The sequence below is a fragment of the Berghia stephanieae genome, chromosome 5 (genome assembly GCF_034508935.2).
Source record: "Berghia stephanieae isolate SIO BIC M18660-M18661 chromosome 5, UCSD_Bste_1.3, whole genome shotgun sequence".
In the NCBI taxonomy this organism is placed as follows: Eukaryota; Metazoa; Mollusca; class Gastropoda; order Nudibranchia; family Aeolidiidae; genus Berghia; species Berghia stephanieae.
The window spans coordinates 41,435,087-41,462,163 of NC_088364.1; the positions used below are offsets into that span (position 1 = coordinate 41,435,087).

A 27,077-nucleotide genomic window follows, 5' to 3' on the forward strand; every position below is an offset into this window, starting at 1 on the left:
ATATTGACGTTTCAAAACCATGCCAAGAAACCACAACCACATCAACCAGAAACATCAAAGGGATTAATTTGGACAATTTCAGAGGCGATTTAGAAACAAAACTTACTCAAAATTGACATTGAACATTGAATTTGAGGGGACCATGTTAGCGGTATTCTCTGTCTTTTTGTGGTTGTGATGTTAGGGCTATCAAATTATCGAGCCAAGCTTTCTCATTTACACATAACAGTTGATTTGTGTGTCTTCTAACAACCCCTTGATTTTCTGTCTCTACCCTAAAAGACAGTTGTCCAGTTTGTGCCTTTACAACCTCAGGCACCCATTTTCTATTATTACTGGTATAGTCTCTAAGGCATTATCATTTTCTTTTATTTCCCTTTTCTGTGTATTCTTATCACTATCACGATATATCTTTTGGTTTTCTTGACGTTTGTGTACTTTTTCAATCACATCAGAATGTAATAAATCTAATTGTGTACGAAATGTTCACCCTAGCAGCAGCTCAGATGAGTTACTGAATGAGGGGTAACGCGGCAGTGAGTTAAAAATCTCAAAACTCTTCATTGAAGGGAACCTGAAGTCATTTTCTTTAAAGAATTTTTAAAAGTTTGCAACATTTGAGCTCAATTGGAGAGGGGATCATGTAAAATGTTTAACCCCATTATTTGAGAGAAATCTTTGGAAATCATCACTTTTGAAGGTAGCACCATTATCAGTCATATATAATTATTTTAGGGAGGCCAAAATTAGAAAATATTTGTCTCAAACACAGAGTAGTGTTGATTCGTAGAAGTGGCGAAGATCAATGCGCACCAATCCGCTCAGGTGAATAAAGCCTCAGTACAATTGAACATGTTAAACAATAGGAATATAAATGCATTACAGCTATTTTGGGGTTTTTATTTCTACTATTATATAGCAAAAAAATCGGGACCAGGGGTCAATGTCGCTATCCAGGAGTTGTTATTCAGGGGTGTCATTATCCAGAGGTTGTATGTAATCTCGTTCCAATGACATGAATTTTCAAATATTCATTTGCACTCTGCACCATTAAAGACTGGAATGCTCTAGAGAAACAGTCGAGAAAACAAGTCTTCAAATAGTGTCAAAACTCTTCAATTTCAACGATAGTCAGATTCAACGTCTTCCTCGCACTTGAATACCATTGCTCAGAATTGAGTCCCCTTTGAGTGACATAGTTACAGATATTAATTGATGGGAAGCTCACATAGAAAGGAACATGGATAAAAGGGAATAAAACAGCCCCACCATTCCATGTTTATCTGATAATATTACCAAAAAAAAAGTAATAAAAATTAAATAAAAACCAGATTTTACATACAGTGGACTCCGGATAAGACGATGCCCAGGGGAACCGAGAAAAAAATCGACTTATCCGAAAATCAACTTAACTGGAGTGTAACCATACGAGCAAAAACTCATTTGAACAAAGCAAACCAATCTAGAATAAGTATGTCCCTTCATATCGCGCGGTCTCTGTAGTGGTCATGAGAGGCTCCTACCCCCAATAGCCCCATAGAGGAATCAGAATACATAAAAATCAGAATTTGAGATAAAAAAGCGGAATCAACTTACTGTTATTGACTATGACATACTTTGCAACAGAAAATGTAATAGACAATCCAAAAGTACTCAAATTATTAAAAATAAAAAATGTGTAAAAATGTACAGATTGTGTAAAGACTAAGAATGGGATCAAATAATAATAGAGAACACACAGGTCCTGGCCGTCTGAGAGCAAAGCATTGAATGGATGGATTTAACCTTGTCAGGACCCTCCCCCCCCCCCCCCCCCCCACCCACACACACCTAATCAAGCAAACGCGCGTGCCGGTACACACACACACACACACACACACACACACGGACACGGGGCTAAAATTAAATAGGGAAAGAAGCTGACCGTACTCAAATAATATTATTACCGATTGAAGCCAACATATAATATTACCAAGGTCATTGACCTCACGAATTGGAGTCACAATAATAATAATAATACTTCGGTCAACCCCCCTCCCAAACATATAATATTCGACATCAGCAGCACACACTTTGAAGAGACTAATCAGACATACATAATAATGTGTGTTGATTGACCATAGGAGATGACGAAATAAGCCATAGCTCACTTTCTTTTCGCTAGAGATTTTTTTTTTTAATTTTCCTCGATGAGAATGCCTTGAATTTGGAATGTATACCAATTAAGTGAAATTATTCCGCGAAAAGCCGAAGAGTAGGAGCCTCTAGGTCAAGGTCATGCTTCTTGTAAATCTTCGAGACAGAAATAGCTGGTATGCCAATTTCCTATGGGATGATTTTCTGTCGCATGCCAAACTGTCCAAATGCATCGAATCTTCCTTTTCCGCGATAGGTTTGCCATTGTAGTTGTAGACTTGACTTGAATTCCTCTTGATAAAATTGATACTAATTAAGAGGGCCATTACAAAGGATGGCCTGGGATTAGAACCAAAAAAAATCTTGAACTTGAAGTTGCGACAATGTAAAATTTGAGATGGAGAAATTAAAGTTATTCAATACTGCTCATGTACATTGAACACGGACGTCAGGCAAAGCACCTACATCATATCGATGTGCGCCAATCGTTCACGGATATTCTTAACCACTTAAAATTCTTACTGGTAGCTTTTTAAACCAATGGAAATACTTGTTTATTTGTGATTTTTTTTTGTAGTCATGAGTGATAAGAACATCGACTTAAGCGACATCGACTTATGTGGAGTTTTTTTTTTTTTTACTAATATTATATAGGAAGAAGGGGGAGGGACCAAGAAAAAAAATCGACTTGGGTAAAAATCGACTTAGGCAACGTCGACGTATCCAGAGTGCACTGTATTAATGTTATTGCTAAACACTAGAGATGTAACAAGCAAAACAAAACATTTTTTTTCCTTTTTGTTTTTATTTTTTACATTGCTTCAATATCATAATCAGTATATGAAGTCTACCATCTCACTAAATGTAATATTTGATCAATATATGGATCTCTCATCAACCTTATAACACATAATACATGAACATTGTGGAGACTTCTTTTTTAAAATCATACTGAAGATTCCATTTTAAAAGTGATTAGAAATAAACGTATTAATGGGGAGGAGTTATTTTCATATCTAAATCTATGGCACAATCTTTTCAGTTTGAGCAAATAATGATTAGATGTCTTGGAGGGTGCCAGACAGTACCGCATTTTGGACTACAGTCCTGCATCACCACCCCATGTCCTGCATTTCAGCCCAGTTGCTGATAGCAGATGCTCCTATCCCCAGTACCCACAAAGAGGAATTGAAATGCATAAAAAGCGGAATTTTAGACCAAAAAGTGGAATCAACTTACTGTTATTGTATTGATAATGACATGCTTTGCTGCTGATAGTGTAATAGACAATCCAAAAGTACTCAAATGATAAAATTTGTAAAAACGTGCAGATTGTTAAAAGACTGAAAAGGGGGTCAAATAATAATACACAGGCCAAGGCAGTCTCATAGCAAAACATTGAATGGATGGGGGTCTTGTCAAGGCTAAATCCATCCATGCAATGCTTTGAGACTGCCAAGGGACTGTGTCCTCTATCATTATTATTTGACCCCCTTTTTAGTCTCTAATCAATCTGCAAATTTTAACACGTTTTATATTGTATCATTTCAGTACTTTTGGATTGTCTATTACATTATCTGCAGCAAAGCATGCCATAGTCAATTGCAGTACATTGATTCCACTTTTGGTCTCAAATTTGGCTTTTTAAAAATTCTGATTCCTCTTTGGGGGGTAGGAGTCTTTGTTTATGTAACCTGTAATTTTAAAAAATACTGTTACATGGAATTACCTTTGTCAATGGATTTATTATAACAAGAGCAGCTGCATCAGATTACAATCGACTATGGGGTAAAGCGGAGCAAGAACAATAATCAGTAAATGAGTTTGTGACATCCTTTAATTCTATCATTCCATCCCTCATTTTGACTTTCTGAACAGGGCAGCCCTGGTATTGCCATTCAAAGAGGAACCCATGTAAGTTACAAGGAAGTAATACATTTGTAAAGCATTTTCTATGACAGTTTTAACATAACACGTTTTTCATCAATCAATAAACAGTGACGCTCTCCTCTTAAAATCACAACATTCAGCAATCTTTAAAGTCTGGTTTTCGCTTCTCCACAAAAGCTGTCATGCCTTCTTTTCTGTCGTGCTGGTGAAAACAACAAATAAATACAATTAATTCATTAAAAACAAAAACAAAAAAACAATTCAAATATTTGTCACAGAAAGTTGGTATTTGTTTAGAGTCATGAGCTTTAGATCATTATCTCATCCCCATGTGCAAGTCATGTGGAGTAATCAAAATTCACCTAAGAAGTACAGTCAGACCTCGCTATAATCCCAGTTATAACCAAGCCCTGTTATAGCCGAATTTCAAGGAAAACGCAGATGGCCAAAACCACCAGTTTTTATCTTTTGTAATCTCCCTCTCTCTTTCTCTCAAGCTGATCGTTGTGTGTGAATGTGTGTTTGTGAATGTGGGTGTGTGTTGTTATGTGCTACACATTGTCTGCCTGCACCAAGGCCAGCGTTATACTGAAAATGATGTAGTATAGTAGTAAGTAGCCTATGCACACACACACACACACACACAGAGTATTTACGAACTAGGCTAGCCTTTAGCTGTCGGCAAAGCTGAGCATAATGTGGGCTAATTCATTGTACTTGGAGATATTAAGTGGGTTTCGACACCCCTGTTATCCAATTAATCTCTTTAAAATCCCTGTTATATCCGATAAATTTTATTAAAGACAAAGAGGGAGGAAATCTGGGGATTTAAAAAAGAACTTTTTATAACCGGATGCATGTTATATCCGGACTTGATACTGAGGTTTTGCTGTACTCACATAAGACTAGCAAACCACACTTTCTCTCTTTCTCTTTAAAAAAAAAAAATTCTTTTACTTTCATAATGTAAGTCAGTCAAATGTGAAATATTGACTTCCCCAAAATTCGGACTGAAATTTGTCGATCATAAAAAAATTTAATACAATATTAAGGACATTTAAAAAATAAAAAAAAAACTGTTTTGCGCGGCTAAGTGGTCTATGGGTATGACACTCGCCTTCAGATCAGAAGATCCAGGGTTCGAGTCCTGATTTGAACAGCACATAGTTGAGTCCTTGGAAAAGGCTCTTTATTCACAATCTCTCACCATACTCAGGTATAAAATGAGTACCTGGCCATTAACAGCTTTGTCTCTGTCTGAACAAAATTGTAATGTTACCTTACAGGCATCATGTGTAATCCTACACGTTGTGTTGCTGTTGGCTAAGGAGCCCTTGTAAAGGATTTGGAGCAAATTTAGTGGATATTGCGCCAATTGATTTCTTTGGGGGGGGTTTATTAAATGTCATCTATAAGTGGGTGAACTTCTCAAATATTGTATTGTAATTTACTTCAAATTAAAACAAGAGAATGGACTGCAAAAATCAACAATTAAAAATGTTTCTTACTGTGGAAAATGTTGTATGGAACATTCTCTTCTCATAATGCAAGCCTTCATTCAAAGTCATTTCATAAGCTGGAAATTAAAGAGGATAGGAAGCCTTTGTCAACATCAAATTTCACAGGTATCAAAAAAATGTTTTGGTAGATATTTGTTACCCACTCACCAAGTGAAGTGAATATGCTGCTAGAAGCTGTAGACTGTAAAATGTGTTGAACAAAAATGAATATAACAAGCTTTAAAAAAAAAAAAGAACAAATTACTTAACAAGGAATATTTTGGTCTCAAAACCATTCTTCAATCAACAACAAAAACTCAAATGGTATGTTGAATCCTTAGAGAGAGAAGTACCAAACAAAATATCGTTTCACATTTTTCCATTATTTATTCCAACAAGATCTGAGAGATTCCCTCTCCTATATCTTTATGAATTCGATGTATCATATGACCAATTTTCAAAATTGAATTCGTTGTTGGCTGGAGAAGGGTTCTGAGCCCCAAAAGTTCCTTATTATATACCTAGCTTATTATTTCTTGAAGTTGTTATATTCATTTTTATTAAACACCACCAAGTGGTGCACATAAATATTCAGTTAAACCCTATCATACCTCCTTTACTGGAACCAGCAAATTTGGCAGGATTGAAAGTTGGCTGCATAAAAAAATAATTTTGTCATTAACGTGATAGTCTATGTTTGTCATTAATTTGGAAAAGTTTGCAGTATAAGGTAGTGTATAGACTGTATAGGAAGATTTTACTGTTCATTGAAGGAGAGACACTGGTACAATGGTCACCATGTTTGCCTATGTTTGTGCAAATATGTGCTCTTGTGGTATGACAACAGTCTTCGACCCAGAAAGTCCAGGGTTCAAGTCCCACTCAGAGATGTGCTAAGTTGAGTTCTTGGAAAAAGTCTTTACTCACATTGGAAAATGTTTTTATTCACATTCTGTCATTGTATTCATGTGTAAAATGAGTACCTGGCTGTTAACAGTATTATCTCAGTTGGTAAAAAATTGTAATATCGCTAACAGCTGCCATGTCTCATCCTACATGTTAAATGTTGCTGTTGGCTGGCAACCCCCCTGTAAAGAGCTTTGAGCATGTTAAGTGGATTATGTTCTATATAAATGCTCATCTTCTTTTTTACAATTACCCAGACAAGTCTGTACTTATCTACAGAATTCTTTTCTCTTTTATTATTTTTTTATGGAAAGACATTTGAAATCTTACTTCCTATAAATATCAACACCAAATCTTTGCAGATTAATAAAATATCTACAATGGTATTATATAACCATATCACTGGACTCCATAAGGAAACCCAGAGAAGAACTGTACAGACAGAACTAAAAGCCCAGGGCCTAAGCCTGCAGATCGCAATTCATGCAGCGAAAGACCAAGAACATTGGCAATTATTTGCTATTGCCTCTAGCACGCAACGGTGCAGAGAGGACTGAATGAGTTGAGTGAGACTAATTGGAGCTTTAACAATAAAAGATAGATGATAAAAATTCTTACATCTATTGACACATTCTTTACACATGGCAACAGTGATCTTTGAATAACTGGCAATCTTCTCTGCTGTTTTCACTGTTTCAGCAACCAGTTGGTCTGGAGGAAACACTTTGCTAACAAGACCTGGTGATATAAGATAGGCAAAGTTAAAAGTAAAGGAATTTTGATTTGTCGCACATGAAATAGTTCAAATGAACAAAAGGGTTAAGTCGTAACAAATACATGATATTAGGTACCAATAAGATATCATTTTTTCATGAATGAATATGCACTTATATTTATTAATGGGTTTTTTTGTTTGCGCTGTGGAAGGGCAAAATGACTTTCTTTAAATCAGATCAATCAACCAGTGATGCCTCTGCCGATGATTAACAAAGCCAAATTAGGTTTAATCTGAAAGGGGAAGCTTTCAAGTGTATTCATATAGCCCTACCTCTCAGGGTACCACTCAATCAAACAAAAATTGTCATTAATGGGAGCAAAATGCTGTTTTAAAATTTTAAAGCAACAAAAATTCCAAATAATATAAAATTAATAACCGGGTTTATCTGAAAAACAAACATCTTTTCTCCATTTTGGACCAATTGTTTTAATTTGGGTTGCATCTCAACCAATGTATTAGCCCCCCTCTAAAAAGTCCAAATTCTGTTTGTGCTTTGAGTACAATCAAAATTTTTACTTTTGGCTCGTGCAACTTTGTGGTCTTGTGGTATGATACTTGCCTTCTGACTAGCAGCGCAAGGTTGAGTATTTGCAAAAGGCTCTTTACTCACATTCTCTACAAAAGGAACACGTTTTATGGTTTCCAATCCGATAAGAATCCCAGCCGTCCAGGGCTAAGGCTAAACAAAGTAATCTTATTACAAGACAAAAAGCAACATGGAAAGGAAAACAGACATGGGGAAAATGAGGTTGATTTATTTTGTTATGTTGAAAACTCAAGCATTACGCTAATAATTCAAGATTAGATGCTGAATTTTTAGATCGAAAAATTGATCCTAACAAAATTTTAAGATTATTTTTTAATTTAACAATAGTAATTTCCTGACTGCCAGATCATGCATTCTCCTAGCTAGGAAGCCCAACTAAGGATCGAGCAAGATCAAGTAGTTTTATTCTAGGTTGAAGACAGAAAGCCAAATGGATGATGATAACAGATATATAAGGGGATTATAAGTAACTAAGACAGCAAAAGTAGGCATTCAAAATCCAAACGAGGTGATCAAGAACAGCAGCATGCTAAAAATTCTCTCTCAGATGGGGCCATTCCAGAGTTGGATTGATATTGAATTATAAACCCACCAGATTTTTCAGCCTCCTGTGCAGATATTCTATCAGCAGTGAGAATCATCTCCATGGCTTTAGATTTTCCAATAGCTTTTGTTAGTCTCTGAGTCCCCCCAGCACCTTTAGGGACAGACATAAAATTAAAATTAATCTTGTGTATAAATCACTTTCACAACAGAGTATCATATGATTGTAATAATACAGCATATAACCAACACAAGCAATGCTAATTTTTCAAAATGACTGTATAATAATGCTTTTTAAATCAATAAATATCACATTAATTAATAAGTAGATTTTCTTGGTTGTAACATGCATAATGCTTTTCATGTTTTATTTCCTTCTGGTGATTTGGGCAATGTGAAAATTTCAACCAATCGGTCAATTCAATTTTCTGACCCAGTCATCACTAAGACCATCAAAATAAGGTCACGGGAGTTTACACAACAAAGCAACATTTATTTATGATGGCTTTGATAATAAAGCACAAATATGAAGTATTTGAAACCAACATTTAATTCTACGAATGAAATAAAATAAAAAATGTCATTCATAAGTTGAAAAAAAATATTGAGAATGACATGATGAAAAATTACTTTACTTTACAGCTAGTAGCCCTGTAGTTTAGTGGTTAAGCTGTCTGGCTTGTAACCTAGATATTCTGATTCAAAGGTCAGAGGTCATTTTTTTTTTGTTGTAGTGTTATGCATTTTTCTTATCAATATTGTCAGTATTCGCATACCATTTGTTTTGCTGGGTTTTCTTTATGTTTTTGTCTTTGGTTTTTTTCTTTTTTTAAAAAATATTTGTCATAATATTGCCCAAATAATCCTGGGTTTATTTAGCCACATTATGCAAAACAGTTCTCCAGCTATTTTGGTCACAATGACTCACTTAATTATTCTCGTTATTTATTCTCCCAGTTGGCCAGATGTGACCCACAATCTCAAAGTAGTAGTAGTAACATAGTATCAGGATGAATCAGACCCCTAAAAGTGAATTTAAAGTTAAGAGGATAAGAAATGGGAACTTTGAGTTAGTTGCAATGTAAGTAATTATCTATATTTAATAATGAATAGAAATCAGCACAAAGTTTCATATTCTTAGCTATAGATTCAATTTCCCAACATGATAACGCTTTGTGTCAGAGGCTCACATATGTGTTGCTCAAAATCAAATCACTCGACTTATTACAAGATAAAACACAGTAAAAACAGTACCATTGAGCTACTGACGCAACAAAAACAGCTCGGAATTTTCAATGTCCAAGAGTACATTTTAAAAAAATCTTTTTAGGTGCTGGTATTTGTTGCTCGGATAAAGTTGGGAGACAAATGTGAGGACATGATTAATAATGAAATAATACTGTTTCATATTGCTCCACACACAATATAATAATTAAAATAAATAATAAAACAAATAAATAAATAAACAACCATCCTCAATATTCTCTTTTAAAATAATCTATCTGCATCTTGACTAAGATATTGAATTCTAATGTACATATCAATCTTTCAAGAAACTGAATTGCTAATAATGCTAGCACTTCTTGAGTGGTTCACTACACTACAGTAAGCAGAAAGTCTTTAGAGGAGAAATGGAATAATAATAGAAATAAAAAGCACATTGGTGTTCTGCATCCCGGGGTGAAAAGGTAATTGCTATATTGTTTGTTGAGAATGGGAATGTTAAATAAATGTGACCTGTGATCCCAATCCAGTATTATTTTGTTGCAATGAACTAGAATGTTTTTACACTTTAAAATCCTATTTATTGGTTTCATTCATATGGTGTGTCAAATTAACTTCAACTGTGCTCCTGATTCCAAATTTAGATGAAGATATCGAGGCGGTGAAAGAAATTCAAACCCATTTCATTACGGTCATCGCCCGAACAACGACCACCACCTACATTGTGTCATATAAACACCATCTCTGACCCTGACAATGGTATCAATAGTGAATATTTTAAAAGGGGAATAATAAAGGGGAAAATGGTTGGTGTGCCAGTTAAACTGTCAATCGAGCTGTAACAAAACCAAAGAAATTAGAGACTCGATATCAGAAAAACAAATCGACATTTTGATAATGACTGAGACATGGCTTCGGGGAAATGGGGACGAAATAATTACAGCAAGCCTTGTTCCGCCTGATTATAAAATTAAATCATTTCCTCGAAGTGGCAGATCGGGAGATGGAATTGCAGTGATATACCACTATTTTTATCAACCATAATCTCGTTTGACAAAAGTCAATAAGCCAACAAAACATTTGAGTCAGTGGATCTTAATTTAGATCGATGTAATCGGAATATTCATTTATGTGCAATCCATAGACCACCACCTAGTAAAGAGAACAAATGCACTATAAATGAATTTATTAATGAGGTTCAAGACATGCTAACATCCCTCATCATTGAAAAAGACGATTTCATTTTATTGGTAGATTTCAATATTCATTTTGAATACGATAATCCGGGATCAAAAGCCAATAAAGCCTTCCTTAAAGAACACAATATGACTCAACACGTAAAAGAGCCCACTCATACTTTTGGACATATTCTCGACTGGGTTATAACAAGCAAAAACCTTGCACTTGCCTTTCCTGTAAAAATTGAAGATAAGTGTATTTCAGACCATTACTTGACTGAATTTGAAATTCCGTCTTGTATAGAAAAACCATTGAAGTTCAAAAGTTGAAATTATTTCCTGAGCATTAAAAAAATAAATGTTGAGGTTTTTAGACATGATCTATCAGTACAAATGGCTGAACTCAGTGACATATATGTCAACAAACTCATAACCAATGTGTTAAAAAATGATGGCATCTGTTTTTGACTAAATATTGATGAAACAATGGAATTATTTATGAAACCACAGTGATGTTTAATCAAACATAGGTACACAAAAACCATCTTCAAATCAATTGTAAACGCCATGCAAGATTTGGTGGCGATTGGCTTGGGGGATCTGGAGCCTTAGTGGAACAAAATATCAGATTTGCCAAATATATAATAAGATTATTACCATCATCATTTTCATCATAAGTATTTTAGTCCATCTACACTCTGTGAGGGTTGAATCACATATAGATACCATTCTGAATTTTCTTTACTTTTTCAAAGCATTGGTCTGAATCTTTTTTTTTTCATTTTTAGTATCCACTCATATCCACTTCTGTGTCGTACTGGTATGTTTCTACATCACAAATACTTTATATTCTTTCATGTCTGAATATTCAAATCAAAAAGAGCTTCTCTCCACAGTTTCACTTCATATACTGATGTTCCCATGAAAACTCATACAAAAACTTCAACCTCAATGACTTTGACATTATAGTCAGTCTGACTGAGTTATTTTTGTAAAGTGTGCATATTCATCAGTTAAGGATTTGTTCTCTATAAATTCTGCTCTCCGTTTCCTTATGATGCATTGTTAAGAGGACTCAAAATACAGCACAATGGCGGCCCTCATTCTACATTGTTTGATAAGCTTGTGTGGTCCTCCCATGAAGATATGTCAACTGATACTTCCCACTTATTCTGTCATCTATATTTTTTGCCAAATTGGGACCTAAAATTTGCCAAAATTTGCCCCAAAAAACCCCAAAATTTGCCTAAAAATTTTCAGAGGAGAACTAAGCGTTTCAGTAAAAATTAACACGCGATACAGAAAAATATATATATATAAGACAATTTATTACATTTAAGGAGGCTACATTTATTAATTTACACAATAGCGTTGTTACAAAGATTTTAAAGGATCATTATCCGTAGAGAGTAGCTTCCCTTGGTTTGGGCCCAGGCAAAGCTGCAACATTTCTCAAGTTTCGCACTTTTTTACTCGTTATTTTGTTTTTGCTTCTTTTCTTTCCCCAAAATTTGCCACGCGATTTGCCAATTTTCCCAAAATTTGCCACAATTTGCCAATTTTGGGAAATTTGCCAAATTTGCGGATCGCCCTGATATTTGCGGCCGCAAAAAATGCAGATGACAGCTTATTGTATCCATCTAATAGTTTACAGAAGGACAGAAGGACCACGTGATCATCTTATAATACTTGATCTTAAGTTTACAAGCAATCTATTATGCTTGTAAATCAATTTCTAAAAACTGGCTTAAAGTCCATGCAGCATTCAACTTTTAACTGGTCTCAATACAGCTTAATATGAATTGGTAAAAGAGAACTCAATCAAAAGTAGTAATACAATCTCATTATCTGTCATTACTTTGCACCAATATCACCATCTTTCATACACTACCTGGAATCGTTCCGAGGGTAATTTCTGGTTGTCCAAACTGTGCTTTTTCCCCAGCATATATTATGTCACACATCATAGCCAGCTCACAACCACCTCCCAGCTGGAATAGAGTAACAAAATCAGTAAATAATAAGTTTATCTAACAAACACTTGATAAACACCCGACTCAAATATTTGATTACCTTATTCAGAAGAATATATTAATTAAGGGCTTTACTATATCTGTGAATATATATATCAATAAGTTATAAAAAATATCTAACCCACCAAGTTAAGATTTTCAAAATAATAAAAGATAACTCATGAATTAGGTGTTACTTTTGTCATTTCGTCACAAAAAATTAGCAATTCTCATGAACCTGCAACTTCTTCTATAGAAAGAATCAAGGGCATTGAAATGTTAACATCTAGCTTGTTGATCAATATGTAATCAAAACCAATTGAAATAATATGAGAATTAGTTCACAGCAATTATTAGATTTGTTTTCTTTGTATCAAAAAAATGTTGTACTCTTTTAACACTCAAATGTCAATATGTGCTTTAGTTGGCAGATCTGATTGAAGAATAATAAACAAATCAAATGATAAAAGAATCTGACATATTCAATTGAAGTAGTTAAGGAATTTAGTAATATAACCCGATCAAGTTGGGGCTAAATCTAGGTTTTGCAGTGTAAAGTAACAGAGTTTCTTATATTACGCATTACTTTTCAAATAGTGACAATGCAGAGGGGTTGCACAATGAACGTGTTTGAGACCAGAATTAAACATATCACTGACATGAAAATCAGAATTAAACAATGTAATTTTTTAATACCATAAGTAATTTTTAATAACATTTAATTTTTAAACGTACTGCATAGCCATTTACAGCAGCTAAAACTGGAATCTTGCATCGGGATACATAGCTAAAATTTGGAAACCAACCACAGCAGACATCAGAAAACTTCATAAGACACATCTCTTTAATATCATCACCAACTGAAACAAAACCATTGTGAAAAAGGCACCTTCACATGTTCAAACCAATATCAGTTAACTAATGGAGTAGTGTCTAAGGGCTAAGGGATAACAGAGAAATCTATCAGTTATTCAGAATATATATGAAGGTAGTAAGACAATGGTAAGGACGGCTGTTGGCTCAAATGAACCATTTAATGTAAGAGTAAAACTACATCAAGGATCTGGACTCAGCCCACTGCTCTTTGCAATTGTAATGGAAGTACTCATAGAACAGATTCGGTGTAAGGCACCATGGAATATGATGTATGCAGACAACGTACTTTTGAATGATACAAAAGCTAAGTCATAAAATGAGCTGGGGTGCTGGAGACAGGTGCTGGGAATAAGGGGACTAAGCAGATCAAAGACAGAGTATTTGTGCATTGGACAACAGACAGCAGGGCTGTAAATAAAGGAAGGAGAAGAGGATGTGCTGGAGACAAACCAATTCAAATACTTAGGAGCAACTGTACAAGGAAATAGGGGAAATGAGAAGGATGTTAAGAAGAAGATCCTGACAGGCTAGAATAATTGGAGGTAACTCGAGTTATATGTAACAAACAAATTTCTGCAAAGTTGAAGGGAAAAATACATACATTTGTAAGACCTGCAATGTTGTATGGATTAGAGACAGCAGCTATGACAAAGAAACAAGATAAAGAAGTTGATGTGGAAGAAATGAGGATGTACAGATGGTTGTTTGGCTGGACAAGAAAAGATAAAGTGAGAAATGAATGGATTTGGAGGTTGACTGAAGGGAAAAATGTAACAATAAAGACGAGAGAAGGTAGACCGAGATGGTTTGGACAAGTAAAGAGACGAGAGAGAGACTATGCGGGAAAGAAGGTATTAGATACACAATTAGCAAGAAAGAGAAAAAAGGGACACCAGAAGACTAGATAGTTGGATATGGGAAAGGTTGATATGAAAGAACTAGGCCTGGAGGAAGATGACCATTTAATCGAGATGCATGGAGATGTGGCATTTATAATGGCAACCCTACAGAACGAGAGATAAGCTGAAAGAAGAAGAAGAAGAAGAAGAAGAAGAAGAAGAAGAAGAAGAAGAAGAAGAAGAAGAAGAAGAAGAAGAAGAAGAAGAAGAAGAAGAAGAAGAAGAAGAAGAAGAAGAAGAAGAAGAAGAATCTGTTTACTTATGGTAAATAATTGTAAAAACAAGGCAATGGTAACATTCTCAAAACTGCTGGTTTTCAAAGAAACAAATAATGCTGTTAGCAGAACTGTAAAAACAATAAAGAAAAAGAATAAATCAAAAACAGTTTTCGTAAATTAACAAAAGAGCAAGAATATACTATCTAAGAAATTGACCTTTTCTTTGGAAAAATATATATAACAAAGGGCCTTTGCCAGATGAAATAGTATCAACGCCAATAGTAGAACAGTTTTGTTTTTTTTAAAGCTGAGATCATTCAACAAAATGAGACACAACATGACAGTTTGGCTGCAAAAGAGAAGAAGAAAGTCAGTTTAAGAAATAGCAAGTAAATCAAATAGAGAGCTGTACTCTATACAACTAGAGTAATAAGAAAAAGTGTTAATACTCAAAAGGATAACACGTAGAAACCAAAGTACAGACAGAAAAAAGTAAACCATGTTAAAATGGAGATGCTGAAGTCATGTAAGAAGACAAAAATGGTAAGAAAATGACAAAACAGTGCCCAACATTGTAAAGCACAACTACCAGATTACCAGAATGCCTCAAAAAACAAAAAAATCATGAAGAGAAAGGTTATCAATATTAATAGTTCTGGCAATTGGATCATGGCCAATTCTAACTAGAGTAGAAATAGGGGATCTAGGATTCAACAAGATCTGACGACAAAATCATAAAATTCCTGGATAATTCTTTTTTCTATTTTTGAAAATATTCAATACAAGCATAGCTGTCTGTTCAATGAACGGTGCCTGTTCAATGAACGTGATGATAAGTTGATCAACTCAAAATTTATAATTCAAGTATTGAATAAAATTTGAACTCAATTTCTATTGTCTTAACTCTTTAAGATTCAACCCGACAAAAACCGACAACAACATAATATTCATGGGCGGGGTAGCCAAGACTGGCCTCAGTAAGTAAAATCCAATCGTTGTGAAGGAAATGACATGCCCTGTCACTGCCGCAGGGTGTTTTCACCTTTGATTTTTATAAATTTGCCGACAGAAAAGAAAATATGTTTCAGAAATTGCGATTTAAATCCTATTTTATTTGCGGGTGAAAATCATTGACATTGCACTTTGTTTGGTAAAAATCGGTAAAAAATTACGACTTTGGTGATGAAAAATGACTTTGAAGACAATTATTGTAAACTTTTAAAAATATTATGAATAATTTATAACTCCCTTATTTGTGGGTCGATTTTGTCATTCGAGGTATCAATTTTATTGTAATAAAGAGATAGGAACTTCAGAGTTATATTTTCTGATGCGAAATTATTACTTTGTAATTTTAGCACCAAGAAAAATAGTCGGTAAATAAATTTGTAACACCTCTTTGATAGACCGCCAGGGTCCGTTCGTGTAGAATTGTGAATCAAGCGTCTCAAAGTCTTCGACCAATCACAGGCTATCTATCCAGCTGGCCGAAACAAAGACGCTTCTCCCCGTCGATGTATTACGCTATTGTTATGCAAGGAATATAACACCTTATTGAGTAGGCCTAAAAGCTAAAATCTAAAAGTAAAAAATATAATTCTGAGGAATTTGAAAGTCACATTGCTGAAATCAGCTTGAAAAAAGAAGTACATTGGTCTTTGTTTCATAAAAATCGGTTGAAAACCAACTGTTTTACGAATAAATTTGATTTTAAAAATTGCTTTTGTTTATTTTAGCTTTTTTTAGCAACTTTTTTATTTATCGGCCGATTTTCTTGATTTTTATATCATTCTTTATATCTCAAAGAGACGAGATCAGTGATATACTTTGTTTGTTTCAAATGTAACTAGAACATAATTTGGCTTTTTTACCTATCGACCATGCCTGGATAATTTATTCAACAACGTGGCGATGTGACGCAACTATTCCATGGCCGTCTTCCACTGCATCGACGATGATTCAATTCATTGTTGACGGCTGTTGACACGTGAGCTGCCAGAACGACCAATCGTTGAAGGGTCAAGATGCTCAGTAGCCAATCGTTCTTCAGTCAAAAAACTTAAGAACTCACGAGAACAAAAGTTTGAAATTTGGTGATGGACGGACCTATGAAATCGTTTCTGGGCGGAGTTTAGCAATGAGTGACCGTAGAAAACGAAAAGGCGACTACAGATATCAAAGAGTAGGCTTATATCATCAAAGGATGTCTACATGATTGACATGGCCATATAGGGAACTCATTATCTACTCCCCTAAAAAGAATCTGAACACGAGAGGGTTAATAGACAATACATTTTTCGACTTTGCAGGCAAACTCCAAGGAGCTTTTATTTGGGCATGGAGAGATATTTTCTGCATTTAAATATCTTATATATTTCGCTCGAAGATCATAAAATTCACTGGGGAAATGGATTATATGATTGTATTCAAAATAATGAAGGGAACCACGACCTGGTATCAATTCAATGCAAGTACTTCCACCATATAGTCATAATATAATAATCCACCTGCAAAAACTGATGGCATCTGTTTTTAATAGGATTTTACAAAACAAATTTTATTTTTCAATAAAATCAGCATTATGTCTAATCAGTCTCATAATACACGCAAACCATCTTCATGTCAATTATAATCACCATTCAAAATTTGGTGACAATTGATCCAGTGATTTCGGAGCATTAGTTTTACTGAAAATCCAATTTGCCAAATATATAATAAGACTACAAACAGCACCTTGCAAGCCATGTGATTCCAAGAATGATGAGAACAGACCCTCAGAACCACCAAGCCATAGATCCATTGTACAAAGTGAGTGTAAAAGATCTTCGCGTAAACTGACTTGCAAAAATTAATAAACTTACTAACAAGGATAAATCATATCGTAAAGAACAGCCTTTTTAATAGTACTTATTTGCTAAACCAATATGTAAAAGAATTCCGTACACTGATAAAAGTTTCTCTTTCAAGAAAAAAAAACAGTAGCAAAATGCCATAATGGTCACTGAAATATTCCTCTGCTAATAAACAAAAGTAAAAGAGTGATCATATGATTATTCATGATAAAAGTCAATGGAAAGAGATAAACTTGAAGTGGTTCACATACAGCATATCCATTGACAGCAGCTAAAACAGGTTTCTTGGTCTTCAAAAAATCATCCAATTTGGGGAAAAGTGAATGAAACACTTCAGAAAAACTTTTTACACTCATTTCCTCGATACTAGCACCAACTGCAAAAAACCAAGGCAAAACTTATCAATCAGCTCAAGGCAAAATTAATCAATCAGCTCTTTGAATTTGAAGAGTGTTTTGAAAATCTGAAAACTAAAGACAATGAAGCTCAGAGGAATCTGCTGCTTTTCGAGGAGAAAAAAGGAGAGGGAAAAAAAAGAAAGAATATAAGAAAGATTAGTACAATTTTGTGGAGATAGCTGGGTTTTTTTGTTTGTTTTATTTTTCAACAATATAAACTGACTGGGATAGATTGCATGATTAATAGACAAAATATCTGAAACTTGACATTCAACAATATTGAACATTTTAAATATGCGTCTTTTCAGAGTACTGCAGTTAACTGGTTAAATAATGTCTAAATTTTGAAATGGACATACTTTCTTAACCAAGAGCAATTCGCAACGCTTTTGTTTTCTTTTTCTTCTGCCTATTTATAATTTTTGAAAAACTCTAATAAAAGACAACTATTATACTTGTTGACTACCCTTGATTATCTTCTAATTTCCAATCATTCTATGAAAATAAAATATGCCTAAACCTTTAAAAAGATAGTCACATCCCTTGGACATTGAAAACAGACTTTAATTTATTAATGTACTGTGAAGTTAATATAATAGTTGAAAAAAATATTTAACTCAAGAATCAAATTAAAATTAACACTTTGTTAAGCAACTAAGCAAAGCTGACTGCGATCAATGTATAACATAATTCCCTACAGCAAATCCGTTGACTGCGGCGAGCACTGGCTTTTTACAGTCTTTGACATGGTCCCATCCCATGAGCATATTGTTGTTGTAACAATCTGAAAAACTGTCACACCTTTGCATTTCTTTAATATCAGCTCCGGCTGAAATGAAACAAATGATTTCAGTACTAAACATTTATTTTTTTCCTATAAATAATTCACTATCATTTTGTGGGGAAAAGGTATAACAAAGTTCAGAATAATGATAAGTGGATAAAACGAAAATGGTGAGGTAAATTGAACATCTATTTGAAAAGCAGCAGTTTTGAGCTCTCTTAACCAGTTAATTGCCATACCCTGAATAATGTTTTCAGTCAATGGTAATTGATAAGATAAGATTTTTTTTTAAAGAAAAAAAACAAAAACTTGAGCTTTAAAATAGTGCAATATCCACTAAATGTGCTCAAAGCGCTTTACAAAGATATAAACAAGTCTCAAACACAGGCTTTTCATTTTGAAGTTACAACCGAAAGACCTTACTCTTTATTAAAAGTTACTGAACGAAGTGTTACAATTGTGAAATATCGCATTAATAATTCGTAAATAGTGTAACTATAACAATAATAATGTAATGAATGTAATGAATACATTACATTATGGGAAGACACAAATTCAAAAATTTGGACAGAAAACTCGTTCTTCAATCATCGATCAATTTAAGTGCTACTCATCTTGGCAAAAACTCTCAAACCTGGGACCTCGTGACCACATTTTAAATATGTGTCTTTTCAGAGTACTGCAGTTAACTGGTTAAATAATGTCTAAATTTTGAAATGGACATACTTTCAATTTGGAAAATCATAACCATTAATATTTTTTTTAAAGCACCAGCTTGTGTAATCACCTTAATTTATTTCTCAAAGTAGAATTTAGTTCTTAAAGAAATGACATCTTGATTATTCAGTCAATTTTTAAAAATTAAAAAATCAACGACATACTAAAATAAGAGATCAAAGAGGAATACTAATATTATATTTGTACATATAACCAAAACACCAAAATATTAAAAGATAAAAATCACTTAAGTAAATATATAAAGTAAATTTTTGGTTTATTGTATTTTCAGTCACACTGATAGCGATAATCAGGATGTCGTTGTAAAACATATATATCAGTTTTCCTCTTGAGCCATCCGGCCCATAGAGTTGGGAAGTTTACCCAAGTTTCTGTAACATTAAACAGACAGCAATAATAACTACTCTCTCCGTTTGGGATGACAGTCTTATCACAGAATACATTCAGCCAGATGTAAAATCAGACCCATATCCATTCACAACTGGGTGAACATAGATGACCAGAAAAAAAATTGACATTACAACTGGTCTACTTGAATCTGAGGCTTTAACTCTATGGATTTACCCAGCCTCTAAACTACCTCAAGATATACTGCAGAGGTTACCAAATCTTAATATCATGAAGACTTTATCTAACTCCCTCCTACAGTTGAGAAAAAAAACAACAACAAAAAACAAAACAATATTAAAAGTTTTTAAACAGAAAATATATCATGTTATAATACTCACCTGCAAAAGCCCTTTCACTGCCAGTCAAAACAATGGCTCCTACATCCTTATCATCCTCAGCCACCGCAATGGCCTTGCCTAAATCTTCCATAAGACCATCACAAAGTGCATTCAGAGCTTTGGGTCTATGCAACTGGATAAGCATGACATTCTTCTTTTCCCCACATTTTTCAACTTTTAGATTTTCAAACTGGCCTTGAATCAAGAGAAAAAATATTTAAAAGTTTCAATCAATATATCAGTACAAATATGACTGTTCACACTTGTAATGATTCTCAACCTACTCTGTGTAATTGGACAAGTAGTTTTTTTCTCACATTGGGACTGTAAACTTGCCTCACTTGCATTTATTATCTCCCCAAGCAATTGCAATTAACAAATAATTGAAATGTCCAAAACTTCACACCTATGTGCTGACCCATGAGCAGCTACATTCAATCAGGACATGTGGCATCACTCACTGGCCACATGCCACCTTTCCAACGCATAAGATGATCACAGCGAGACAAAGGATAGCCCAGTTTTTTTTAAATTACATCAGCTCATATCAGAGAGAGGGGGGGGGGGGAGGGAGCAAAATGTTTTTTCTGACTAAAACAGAAAACCTGAATATAAAAAGTCTACACGCTATGTGCAGTCTTTGCAAATAAAATAATGGACTGCTAACAACTAAGGTCATCAAGTGATTGTGTTTAAGTCAGAGCAGAGTGTGAGTTAGAACAGAATCTTGAGTTAATTATCATTTTCTTCTAATCTTCCATCTTATGGCCTGTCACAACATGGTTTCTTTAATTGGATTATTCTGTACTATTTTTGTGCCCGAGAGGAATAATTAATACTCCATAATCATTTATCATTATTCGTGACTTTGACATGAGACTTTAAGTTGAATATTTTATCATTATTTTAAGTCATCTATTTTTATAAATGTATGTTACTGTCTGCTCCGTGACAAATGGGCACTAATATGATTTACAATCAGTGATGATAATAGCAATTTGTCAAAAAGGAGGAAAATGTATTGGTCTATCGATCAAACACAAGCAAAGTGTAAAAGTAACAGGACCATAGTTTTGTATGAGTATTATGTAATAGTAATATATATATTACTATTACTTGTATAAATTCATCCTTATCATTTAGACATAACTTTACTTTTTGTAAATTTAAATATTTAATTAATTGTCCTTTCCACATGTTAAAGGCCTACAATATTATTCAAATAGAAGGCCAGAAAGTGTTGTTTTGTTTTGATTTTTACTTTATAAAGCAGGGTACAATATCTTTGTCACTGAAAACTTGTGGTTATGCAGATAAAAAGTACAATCCAAGAGTCTCTCAAATTTAAAGCCATAGTCCAAAGGTAAAAAAAAGAAGAGTAAACTAAGCCAATCACCATTGCTTTATTCTAACATATTATCCCTGTATAACCAGACGATTTAATGAATGGTTGAGAAAGAAATATATATATATATATATATATATATATTATTATATATATATATATATATATATATATATTTATATATTTATATATATATATATATATATATATATATATATATATATATATATATATATATAGTTATATAAGGTGCTTTTGTGGTTTTGAGGACAATATTTGACAGCGGAAAATTTCAGAGAAATTCTCAAATTTGTCCTGGAATTCCGTGGATCCATGGAAAATTATCATCACTATACAATGTCATATTCATATCACTGTTACTATTAAAGAGAACTGTCATGTGCGTGACACTGACTAGCCATGTAACGTGCTTGCAGCTAGGGACAGGGAGAAATCTATTATTAAATTAATAAACTAAAAATTTCATTAAGGACGGCTAGCCCAGGAGTATACACATACCCACATACATTCATTTACAGGCTAGCTGTACTTATCCTAGTCCCTTGTGACGAAACCTGTTTTAGCTCTGATCGTATCAAAGGAATGAAATTTGATTCAAAATAAACATTCAACATTCTCCTTTTAAACTAATATTGAGAGATATAAATGGATATATTTATTTTGTAATTCAGTATATTTGCTCTTTGTCTGAATCTGATTTCCTTGTTCAAATAAGCAGTATAGTTCAACAAAATTGTATTATAAAACATCCCATATGAATATGAAACAAAGCAGAAAGCATATATATGGATGAAAGTTTTCTAAATAAAATAAAATTCAAGATATTTAAACTCACAGGAGGGAATTAATGACGACATGCGTCATAAGTGATTATGCCTGCTTATTCTGATGACCATGGTCATGGTTCATTTGTTTCTTTATCACTTTGAAAGAAATTTGGTTCCAAATGTTCAAGTTCAACGTTCTCCTTTTCAACAAATATTAAGTTTGAGATATAGAAGTAGAAGGATTATTTTCTTCACAAATCAGAATTGTTGCTATTTGTCAGTCTAGAGCTATCATAAAGTACGACTAGCCTGCTAGTCTAGCCATGTCTTAAAGTATGGCTGACCTAGCCATCAGTACGGCTAACCTTTTCCATTTATTAATCCTGTTAATTACTGACCCGTCTCTCTCTCTCTCTCTCTCTCTCTCTCTCTCTCTCTCTCTCTCTCTCTCTCTCTCTCTCTCTCTCTCTCTCTCTCTTTCTCTCTCTCTCTCTCAAATGATCCCAACTATCGGGTAACCTCTGTGAATGTGGTGTAGCTAGTGTAATGGTATATAGACGTCTATCTAGTCCACGTGAATGTGACCGCCGGTAATCATGAGGCATGAGGTCCGAGTCTGAGGTTTGTTCATCTCCAAACACCAGTCGGGGCTGTCTAGTTTTTGCAAGTAAAAAATCGCAAAGGTCACGTAAAACATTAAACTAAAGATTCCTTATAAAATAATCAAAGATAAACAAGGCCTAATCGTATTGTGAGGAACAATGTTGATGGCGGCGCGGATAAGATTATGATACTTTCACTTACCAACAGAATAAAACCGAGAAAGGGCACCGAGCGGTCCAACTTGATTTTTACAAGTAGATAGCAGACTGCTTCGACCCAACTGTACGATACATTTTCTGAAACTAGCCATAATGGTTTATTGTATCGATGGTTAAAGTGTTAGCGACAGACAACAATGACAGTGGAAAAGATAGTTTAATTTCGTTTTCATGGAACAACCCCACAAACTTGCAGCTGACGAAAACGAGAGGACGGAGGACAAAACAATACACTTTGAACTCTGAACCGTCGTGTATACTTGCAAAAAATATATATACATTGAGTCCATAAGAACATTGTCGGTAAATTTTAACATTAGATTAAACTATACGAGATTATGTTTTTGATATGGGTATCTGATGAGTGAAAATAATTCAGCCACATGTCATTACTTCAACTTCGACTAATGCTCGAATCAAGGAGAAAAGTTAGAAAACTATTCCAAAAGTCACGAGTAACAACCAAAACTTGTTAAATACGTGGAAACTTTTCTATGGTAACTTGGTGTAAACAACATGGCTGAACCAGGACCGTCTTTGGTCGATTTTACAGGTAAAAGTAAAAGTAAAAACGAATGCAGCGGCGCAGGATGGTATAGGAACCTTCGCAAAATTAATTTCCTTCTCCCTGAACCATCCTTATCTTCTCTTCATGATTACATTTAATTGATTGGGACTGTAAAAATAGCCACTGCGTTCATTAATTATAATTAGTCATCTTTCTTGACCGTGCCGTATCTCGCATTATTATTATATGAACCTTTAGGGCCATTGTATGGCGACGCCTATTCGTAAAGTAATATTGATATTTTGATCTTTTAACAAGATCATCAACCACCTTTGATTGAATTTTTTATCAATATGGTTAATTAAACCATAACTCTTATCCATTCTATTTCTATTGAATTGATGATAATTTTGCTTGAATTTGAGTTCTTTGTTCTTTATAAATTCCATGTTCTTAAACTTAAACAGGTTGCAATAGAGTTATTTTATTTACTTTTTTGTTTCAGTAACAAATCGTCCTCCTTCTGGAAGAGTCCAAAATGTTTGTAGCTCAGGGTTTCAGTATAGAGGAAAGATGTTTTCGGGGCTTCATGAGAAAAAAGAGGAAAAAACTCATCAAAAGTGTTCACTGGACAATGCAGATAATAGTAATCCCACAACACAAATAGATAATTTGTATAGTAATGGATTAAGTTACCGGAGAAAAGTTCATAGTGCAAAGGGACGCTTAGAGATAAATGCCAACCATAAAATTTCAAAACAAGCTGAAAGGAACATAGATGGACTACACTCATCAGATTCTCTCGTACACAACAATGACAAAAGTACAGCATCAATAATTGACTTAAACACCATTTCCTCTGTTCCTGACTACGAAGAGCAAATGCTTATAAATGCTGCCAACAAAAGAGCCATGGCTTACAACCAAACAACAGATCTTCTTACCACTGTTGCTATCAGACCTTCATCAGCTAAAGGCAGTGTTGGGTCCCCAGTTGTAAAGGTGGATGGCGGAAATCATTCTGGTATTTCTAATGGCATTAAACCATCAGTTTATGGTTTACGCATGGGGCGGCAGGTTTATGGATCTGAACCTGAAATCATGGAGGCCTGGAAAGATATAGATAAGGAATTCCCATATAAACTATCGGAACAAGATTCAGAAAGACAGGATGTGAATGCCCTATCTGGTCACTGGTAATTAAGATCATTACTGTTTTTAAGTTGTTTGGAAAGTGCAACTGTCTGAAAATATGTTGCTGTCTTGGACTCGCAACGTATCTTAAATTAGGCCCACAGGTTCCAGCTGTCGACTAGGCACTTTGATGGTACACCCTTAGGGAAGGCATTTTACACACACACACACACACATGCATATAGAATTACCATGTTCACCCAACAGTGATTAGGTAGCTATGTCTGCTACTTATGGTGGAATGTTTTTGCAATAGATCAACATCCTAAAAAATGTCTACAGGATGGTTGATTCACTGTGACTACACCTGTACTTTACATAAATATATAGGTTTCCTTTGATCTACATGTTCCATCATCATATTTTCATCTCTTCATGGTCAATTCAGCTCATTTTGTACTTTCTCACGTAAAGAGGAAGGAGATGTAACTTCTCCTGCTACTTACTATGTACATTATTCTGTTTATTTTTTTGCACAATTATTGAAGTCAATACTATTTATTGATATAAAGTGAGTTAGAGTTTTGAGGTTTTCTCCTTCAGAGCCATAAGACCCCTTCAAATATTCCTCTGTTTACAAATATTTGAAATTTCTACTTTATATTTAGTTATTTAAGCATTTTATTGACAAAATGCAATTTCCACACAGCAAAATTAGCTCTCTAGCCATATAAAATTCTAGCCTCACAGGAGAATCAGTGACCGGGAAAAGTCATGAGGAGTAATTGCCGTGGATAAGAGCCATCTTTTTTATTTAAAATTCTTTTTGACTTGTTTAGTGAGTGTCCCTGACTGAAACATCGCATATGGGGTTAATATGATGATTATATTCCTTATCAAGTTACGTTGATGGAAAGGCTGATTTTTTTATTTTATTTTTTAGATTCACAAATTAGACCTTTTCTATTTCAGTTCTATGCCATCAACACTGAAACCATTATGTCACTGGTTACAAAAGAGAGTTCCATCAAGTATAATAGGACTGGATTCATCTTCTTGCTTCGTGTTTCTTTCCCATGATTATCAACACACAGACCTGCCTGAAATGCCCCCTCCCTTGGATCCCACTGATGATTTGCCTTATAAATGTGTGGTTGAGACTCCACGAGAACCGGTATTAAACAGTGTTAGCTCTGTACCTAGAATGTATGACAATATTCCTTTAAAGTCACAGACAAATCAGATATCTTATCGGTATCTGCACCAATGCTAATTTCTTATCATGGAATTGATTTTTAATTTTAAAAGATTTTAGAATATAATGACTGTGTAGCTATACATCTAGTGGCATCTGTGATAATAAGAGTATAACACATTTTCGTTTTACTCCCATTCATTACTCTGCTAAGATAATAATGAAGTAATGAGACTTTACAATAAGGGATCCTGTTAGCTTAGTTGCTTTTCCAAGTACTTTTCCTTTCTAATATTCCTTCATTATTGATTCAGTTGACGTAACCTTTCTTTTTGTGTATGTTATTTCCTTGCGCAATAAATTGCCCTATCATTTAAAAATTTCTACACCTTCATCTTGCTTTTGACATCCTTTCTCTATTCACCCTATTTTCAATTGTTTGGAAAATGAAAACTCAGCTTGGGTTAACCTCTTTATCTACATCAATGTTATGTCAGTAACAGTTATGTTGATTTCTGTTGAACCAAAACCTGAAAATAAACAGGTTTTTAACTCATCGATGAAGTTTGACATGTTACACGTCGGACATATATATTTATATATCCGACGGAATTTTAATTTATTTTCACTGGTCTTTCAAATTGATATGAAAGTTTAAAAAATAGATAATATTGACTACTTGCTTACATTTTTAAAGTATAATTTTTATCAATTAAATAATTCGAACCTTTTTTTTATAATTTCCTTTACTAATTTGACAAACTTCTGTTTGTTTTTTGTTTTTTTGATGACGTCCTGTAGAAAACAAAGCAATATTTGGTCACATACTACATGTCAGATTTTTAAATGACTTCCATATAAATTATTTATGTAGATGCTTGTTTCATGAAAGGGTTGGGAGATATTAATGTGAGGCTTTTAAAAGTCCACAAAATGACCCTATCAACTAAGTATTTTAATGTTAAGGTTGAAAATCATCACACTCAGTGTTCAAATCATTTGAATATGAATGTGCTTTTATCTTCTTATTAGTTCCTTGACTCAGTTATATCTAATGATATTTTATATAATGTCTCCTTC

The 27,077-nt window shown here is 34.0% G+C and overlaps 2 protein-coding genes across 3 annotated transcripts in view; one reads left to right on the forward strand and one right to left on the reverse strand.

The window, feature by feature from the left end:
• Positions 1-2,921: 2,921 nt before the first annotated feature.
• Positions 2,922-23,401, reverse strand: LOC144972933 (enoyl-CoA hydratase, mitochondrial-like). 2 transcript variants are annotated; one of them, XM_078914763.1, is made up of 8 exons: positions 23,144-23,401; positions 20,207-20,401; positions 18,655-18,785; positions 12,593-12,692; positions 8,349-8,453; positions 7,050-7,169; positions 5,535-5,602; positions 2,922-4,228 (listed from the first exon to the last, which is right to left on the reverse strand). In XM_078914763.1, exons 1-8 carry the CDS (start codon positions 23,250-23,252, stop codon positions 4,163-4,165), a joined length of 894 nt encoding a protein of 297 aa, XP_078770889.1. In that variant the 5' UTR covers positions 23,253-23,401; the 3' UTR covers positions 2,922-4,162. The 2 variants fall into 2 exon arrangements, with proteins under 2 accessions (XP_078770889.1, XP_078770890.1); XM_078914764.1 differs by lacking the exon at positions 18,655-18,785 and adding an exon at positions 17,810-17,934 and having other exon boundaries at positions 23,144-23,384.
• A 272-nt stretch (positions 23,402-23,673) lies between these two features.
• LOC144972932 (uncharacterized) overlaps positions 23,674-27,077 on the forward strand; it is a 19,793-nt gene continuing 16,389 nt past the window's right edge. Inside the window, exons 1-3 of the mRNA XM_078914762.1 lie at positions 23,674-23,713; positions 24,174-24,864; positions 25,775-25,976. Coding sequence (XP_078770888.1) covers positions 23,677-23,713; positions 24,174-24,864; positions 25,775-25,976 — 930 coding nt within the window. The 5' untranslated portion in view covers positions 23,674-23,676. The remainder of the gene's footprint in view (positions 23,714-24,173; positions 24,865-25,774; positions 25,977-27,077) is intronic.

Coding starts and splice junctions, on each gene's coding strand:
- LOC144972933 (XM_078914763.1), bottom strand. CDS start 23,252: ATGGCTAGTTTCAGAAAATGTATCGTACAGTTGGGTCGAAGCAGTCTG. Junction 8,454..12,592: donor TACCCTCGGAACGATTCCAG/GTAGTGTATGAA, acceptor CTGTCCCTAAAG/GTGCTGGGGGGACTCAGAGA. Junction 7,170..8,348: donor ACAGGAGGCTGAAAAATCTG/GTGGGTTTATAA, acceptor TTATATCACCAG/GTCTTGTTAGCAAAGTGTTT.